This window comes from Rhincodon typus, chromosome 24 (assembly GCF_021869965.1).
Source record: "Rhincodon typus isolate 14 chromosome 24, sRhiTyp1.1, whole genome shotgun sequence".
In the NCBI taxonomy this organism is placed as follows: domain Eukaryota; kingdom Metazoa; phylum Chordata; class Chondrichthyes; order Orectolobiformes; family Rhincodontidae; genus Rhincodon; species Rhincodon typus.
In genome coordinates, this window is record NC_063355.1 from 26,401,273 (window position 1) to 26,408,432 (window position 7,160).

The window sequence follows — 7,160 nt, forward strand, 5'->3', positions numbered from 1 at the left end:
AAGAGATCCCTTGAAATTTCAAACATCAAGGTCAGGTTAATTCCACAAAAGGGCTTCATTCTGATAGTTACATGGTAATTCACACTATCATTATGTGGCTTTTGGCTTCAGAAAATAAATTCAAATCATTCAAAAACGCTTGTGATGAGGATCAATTTATCACAATGTTCTCCCTGGGGATCCGTTATATCATTTCTAAATAAGAATTTCTTCAGCAGAGAAACTGTGGTGGAAAAGCCTTTACAAAAACCTGGCAAATGTAAAATCTTATCCTCCAAATAAAGTTTATTCATTATTTATAACTAACAGTTACAAGCAAATCCAATATTATCCAATAGTTTATACATATTATATGAGTTCATTACATAAATTCAAGATGAGCTGGTGAGTAAATAACAACACAAGACATAGTCATGGAAGAAAGAATTTGTGATCCTTATCGCATTTTGCAGTATCAAAATCTACATCAATATTGTGCAGATTGCATGAAATATAACACAACACATCACATTTCCCCCAAGGCAATCTCTCCTCAAAACTAAAATCGGACACAAATATGTACATGTCTCATTCTTTTCAAATGTGAAGCATTTTACATAATCTGTAGTCATATGAATCTGATAGGTTTTATCTCCACAAAATCCAAAGTGGCTGAGTCTAAAGTTAATCTAGATGCTCTGCATTCAAATTCAGTGAAATTTTTAATGTACTTCACAGCAATATGCTCAGGAAACCCATTATTCTTCAAGGAACACTTTCATTTTAACATAATTTAAAAAAATATCACATGTTGACTAGTTATTTGAGCTCACCTTCAATAAACTTGTCTTTTGTAATGGTACTCATATTTGATCTTATTTAGAACCTAGGATGCATGGTTACCTTCAAAAGGTATAAAATAAATGATAAGTACCTCGATGGCATCAAAAACAAGTGTGATACTTTACATTGTTCCTCACATATTGCATAAAAGTTCCATTTATTAAGGTAAAATTAAAAACATTTACATTTGGCTGAAGGCTGCAACCAGATTTCTGTGTGAATAAATCATGTAAGCTGTGATTCTTGGAATCCACATTGACTACCTTTATAAGTTCAAAATCTTTATTTTATGCTATTCATTTCCATTTCATGTAACGACATAAATTTTTTGGCTAGAGAATATTTTTGTACTGTTGATTAAAAAGTAGCCATATCACCTAACCTATGACCATAGCAATAAGTTCTGCCTGGATCTTTAAAGTGAAGCTCCCTTCCTTGTAAGGGCTTTGTAGCAAACTGATTTTTAAGAAGCACTTGCCTTCTTATGGGAATAGCCTAGAACTCCCAATGCCATTTACAATAGCTATGCCGAGTAAGGCAAATATGTGCAGGCAATAAATATGACAATATCTACGCTTAGCTGCACTATATCAGGCTATCAAGAGTCCTGTTGGTTTTCTTGTTTCCCAGCAAGAAAACGAAAAACATGGGAGTTGTAAAGGTGGCTTAAGGTCTCAGACCTTTTCCAGAAACTAGGCCCCATCTAATAATCTGAAACTTCTGACAAAATGTGTTCTGAAGGCAAAAACTTCCAAGTTTGTGTTTATTGTCTTTCACTTTAATGTGACAAATGTAAAGATTGAAGTGAATGGCTACATTTCAATCTTGATCTTCTGTTTCTTTCGTTCCAGCTACCTTTGTTTTAACATTTTGTTTGTTCAATTTCCCTTAGATATAATTAACTTTTATTTCACAACGTTGTTCCTAAAGTGAAACATTTGCAATTAAAGTTGAATTCAATCAGGAATGTTAGATCCATTACCATTATTCTATACGGTCATAAAGGGGCAACTTTAAATCAATCTATCCTTTAGTTAACTGACAGTGAAGGGTTCACACTGGTTTCACACCCTGGTTGACTTTATATTGAAGTCAACATTGTTGCTAAATCAATGTTCCACCATATCCCATGGCTTTTCTACACTGTGCATTGGTTTAAGATTAGTCCTATGAGTGCTAATGTAGGAACAGGAGAAAGCCATTCAGCCTATTGAGCCTGCCTGACATTCAATACGATCCTGGCTGATTGAACACTGCAGACTGATGCTATTTCTGAAATTTTACGAGGTAACTACAGTTCTGAATAACTATTTATCACAGGGTTATTAACAAATTTGTTCTTAGTTATTTGGACAAATATCAGGCATGTACCTCATGTTCTGAGAAAGATCACTGGACCCAAAACATTAATTCTGATTTCTCTCCACAGATGCTGCCAGACCTGCTGAGCTGTCCAGCTATTTCAGCTTTTGTTACTGATTTCCAGCATCCGCAGTTCTTTCAGTTATTATTTTAGTACCTCACCTTGATTTTGAACAGTGACCTTACACAAACTTCTAGGGATGGTAGGGAATTAAGGAGTCTACCCTGCAAAGTTTCAAGGTGGCAACAAGCTATGTCAAACATCACTGACTAAAATGGTTGAGAAAATGGCAAATAAAAGTTAACACAAGAAAATTAATGCACTAATATGATAATAATGAATGCAATTTCCTACTATCTTACTGTTCTGTCTGTTTTACTGCAATGTTATTCCTGGCAAATTGTGAGTAGCTTCCAGACAAAATGTTCAATCCATGGATCAGTGGAATATTGATGACTCTGTACTAATTGTAATGACAAGAATAATTCATCACTTGAGAGCAAATTACGTCTTTCCTCAATTTCTTAATTAGTGTTGTGTGTCAATGACCAGTACAACTTGCTTTCCCAGGGAAAAATAACATCAACTATCCAAGGACAACATTGTGCAGAGCTGGAAGCTGAGCTTCACAGAAACAAGAGCAAAGCATTAAAGATGCTGAAAACCTAAGAAACAAAAAATGCTGAAAATACTCAGCAGATCAAGCAGTCTCTGTGGAGAGAGAAAAACAAAATTAACATTTCAGACTGATGATCTTCAGCAGACTCCACAGAAAGTGCCAGACTGTAGATGATTTCCAGCATTTTCCCTTTACCTCTGCATTCTGAAAAAGTTGCTCTTTTATTTAACATACAAAACAGATTCATTCTCATTACTGTCAATCTACATTTGAACTATTTGTATGAGAACCAATACAGTAATGTTAATACTTCAGCGTATTAATAAAACCTCTGCAAATGATGGGACCCTTATGCATGAGTTTTGTCTTGTGAAACTTATATAGGCTTGCAAAGTGCTGACAATTATAGGATCTGTTTTCAAAACCGTATCAGTTCTTATCACCAGGAATGAAATTCATCAAATTACTTGGCAAATATATCTAAAATTTGCTTATTTCAGTGAGTCTAAAAAAATACACGGGCGACTTTTATTTTTATGCTTTTTATTTTAAAGACTAATTTAATCCTTTAATAAATATCTTCTCTATTTAGCCTAATCATTGGCTGTTCCTCACAAAAGTAGAAAGCAGAATTTAAATTCATGGCCCATTTGTCAGTTGAGTAGAAGAGATATTACCAACTTTGTAATAGGCCTCATGACCAACTCAATTTCACCTTGTTATGTAAATACCATTACAAAATAAATCATTTGTTGTTGTAGTTTCTAACTTAACATCTTCAGACTTAAGGTTTTAAAATAACTGTGATTTATATTTAACCTTCAAAATGAGAGTTAACCAAAATACCTTGTACTTTCCAATACCACTGGGAATGGTTTGATTATACATGCTCAATTTAATACTTTCTAAATTGAACCTGCCAAGGTCTATATAATGGGTATTGCCCTTATACTTTGTAAAATACACTGGATTCAATATGCTATTTACACATGCTTTGTTAATGTCTTTGTTTCTATATAAAAGTGAATCTGTTTCAGAATCTATTCAAAGCAATATTGCTCGTAACTCCATTGGCACCAAACACTGCTGATTCTAACGCTGCCAGATTGATTTTGCTGGTAAATTTAGCATAGGCGCAGTTAATAGCTTTTATGGTTTAAGACATGTGTATGCAGAATCAAATGCATTGAATTTGCTGGTCTTTTAGTGCATTTCTATGGCAGTTCTTGGGCGTGACGAAGTTTATAAAGGTGTCATCAGAATAGAACATAAGAACACCACTCTCTAGCAGACAAGGGTTTGGTGTGAGAAACAGATTGAGCAGACAGAACAGCTCCACTTTTGCATACAGGTAAAAATAATCGAACAACTATTTAAATTAAAAAAAAAAACTCCTGTCATTTAGTTTCAAGATTAGCGTGCTTACTAGCAAGTCTTTGACATCTCTTTTCGCTTTAGGAATTAAATGTTTCCCTGTTTTGCTTGCACATTTTTAACAATACAGCAATTGTAATTTTTTTCAAAAATTGCCTTATTTCAGGAGAGATTGCCATCTTACCCAGCTTCCTTCAAAATAGTTAGGTTATTGAATGTGTGTTGTTCATCTTTGAGCCACTGTGACTCTTAACCTCAAAGGAAATGTCAATAACCTCTTCCAATTTCATTTACTTTCCTTTCAAATTTTTTTTGGCAATAGATTTCATATTTGAATGTCAAACAAGCCAGCAACGAGAATGTAACTTGCAGAAACAGCATTTCGTGTACATTACGTTCACAAGCAATGACTGTGAACACAATGGATTTGACAGTGATATCAGAATAATATTGAACACTGCTACAGCTATTGCCATTTGTAAACTGTTCATAGCATTCCACCCTACACAGCCTTCCCCTGACAGAAGAGCCCATCCCAAATGTCAGCATGCATCCATTTTCTGATCCAGTAACTATATTTGGCACCAATATTATCCAATATCTGCCTGCGGGCTGGATTGTATAGCTGTTGGGTCTTTGAAATCCTCTTAAAAGCAACATCCAGGACTCCCTGCTGCCCTCATATCCCCATGCCCCCTCCTGTGAAGTAATCTTTTCACATAATCTGACAGCTAAGTACATACATTGAGTTGCATGTAGAACTTGAGCCATTGTTTTAAAATTAAAAAAGAAAAATCCACATTAATGAAAAGGAAATGTCTTGGCCTCGCTGCCAAATTCATAAACATAATAGTCTACAAAACACAGTAGACATAATTGATGCAGTTAAGACTGTGACGTACTTGGCTACGAAGTATAACAACATCAAAAGTTACAAAAGTTAACTTTAAATAAACAACCTCGACTGAAGACATATGTATTTATTGTTACTGACATGCATCATGGGCTACCAGGACACTAATAGTTAGCTGGACTAATGGTGTAACGAGAGATTTTTAACACAGAACAAGCCCTTATTTATTTCTGAACAACACTTGATAAGCAGTGTCTTTAAATTTAAACTACCTTTGTCAAAATTGTTTCAAAATGCTCCATGATTTTGCTGTCTGTATGGTAAAATAAGATAAAATGGGCATTTTTTTTTTAAGCCATACAGTTTTCACATGCAAAGCTACTTTCCTCTTTCTTCTGTCCACTGTACACTATTTACAGCGACGTACTCAAGCAAAAAGACTGACATCCCTGAGAGATGTACACAAGTTATTTACAAAAATGCTGCATGTTTCACGTACGGCTTTATGATATCTAGAAAGCGACATGTTGACTGATGCCAGCATTCCGACAACTGAACAGACCTTTTTTTTTGCCTTTATGTGCACAGTTAGCTAAGTTATAGCAGAGGGTGCACTGTGTATGATTCATCCCAATGGAAAACATTTCTGTTCTTATTTAAAGGAATGACCAGTGCAATCAACTGTCGGCTCAATAGCCCTCGCTTTCTCTTGTTTTACTTGCCCCTAATTATTAATATTGTGGAGATCTTTCCATAAGGAACAACAGATGCGAACTTGCACAGTATATCAATGTAATTTGCCACCAATAAACTGAGTCAGGCCAACACAGTCTGGTTTTAACTAGCCTGAACTGGCATTAACAAAGTAGTGGTCAAGGCAGTAAAGCAAAGCATATTTAAACCCTAGTAATGTACTTTGCAAGGTAAGATACTGTGTCCAAAAATCTTATTGATTAGTTCTGCAAGTCCTCTTCTCAGTCCTTTATGCAGTCTTCCATGACTCCTTGGGCAGATAGCTCTGCAAGAACATTTTCCAAATAGTTAGGATCTGGGTAGCCATGTCCAGTTAAATTTGATCCAAACTCTGTTTTATGATGGATTTCATTCCATACTACAGTATCCGTTTCTCCAGTGGTGTTGGATGTTCCAATGGTGAAAATCAACCTGCGATCCCATGCCACAATCAAGAGCTTCAGAATCTAGTGATTGAAAATTAAAGATCAGAAAGAAAGCAGATTTCTATCCCTGAAGGGCGTTAGTGAACCAGATAAGTATTTACAATATTTGACATTGGTTACATGGTCACCATAAGACTTGTTTTTAATTCCAAATTTTTATCGGTTTTAAATTTCACTATTTACCATGGTGGAATTCAAATCCAGGTCCCCAAAACCAATGCATCCACTACTTATGTAGCCCTGTGGTAGGAGGAGATAAATTGTTTCATTTTTCATTCATTGGACCCCAGGTGCCTTGAATGTGCTCTTAATAGCTTGCCGTTCTAGAGACAAAAAACAGAAATTGCTGGAAAAACTCAGCAGGTCTGGCAGTATCTGTGGAGAGAAGTCAGAGTTCACATTTCGGGTCCAGTAACCCTTCCTCAGAACTGATAGTAGCTAGGAAAAAGTTGGTTTTTATGTAGAAGATGGGACGGGGGTCAGGGGGTGGGTAAGGAGTAAATGATAGGTCGAGATAGAGCCCAAAAAGAGAGAAGAACAGTTTTATGGACAAAGGAGTGGATAACAATCAGCCTAGGGTGAAGGCTCTTGTGGTGCAATGGTAGTGTCCCATCTGTGGGCCAGAAGACCCGGATTCAAGTCCCACCCTGCTTCAATGGTGTGTCAAAACATGCCTGAACAGGTTGATTGAAATATCCGCACTTCCAGGGCAAATTTTAAGAGCTCAGAGGTGCAGAAAATATGGACCAGCTAGCAAAACTTAGACAATTACATTTGTTACCTTCAAATAAGATGGATCTAAGATCTGATCTGGGACTCTTCTTTTTAAGGTTTTAAATGAGGTTTTCCACATCATTGTCATTAATTAATGTAACCTCCAGTCAGAAAAACCATCTGTTCAGGGATCTGAGATAACAAGGTGTAGAGCTGGATGAACACAGCAGGCCAAGC

General features: G+C 36.0%; 1 protein-coding gene across 2 annotated transcripts in view; it reads right to left on the reverse strand.

Annotated features, from left to right (window-relative positions):
• Positions 1-267: 267 nt before the first annotated feature.
• Positions 268-7,160, reverse strand: part of LOC109934269 (E3 ubiquitin-protein ligase DTX1) — a 237,558-nt gene continuing 230,665 nt past the window's right edge. For both annotated transcript variants that reach the window (XM_020533075.2, XM_048611519.1), the window contains exon 9: positions 268-6,230. In XM_020533075.2, the coding sequence (XP_020388664.1) occupies positions 6,006-6,230 (225 nt within the window). In that variant the 3' untranslated portion in view covers positions 268-6,005. The remainder of the gene's footprint in view (positions 6,231-7,160) is intronic.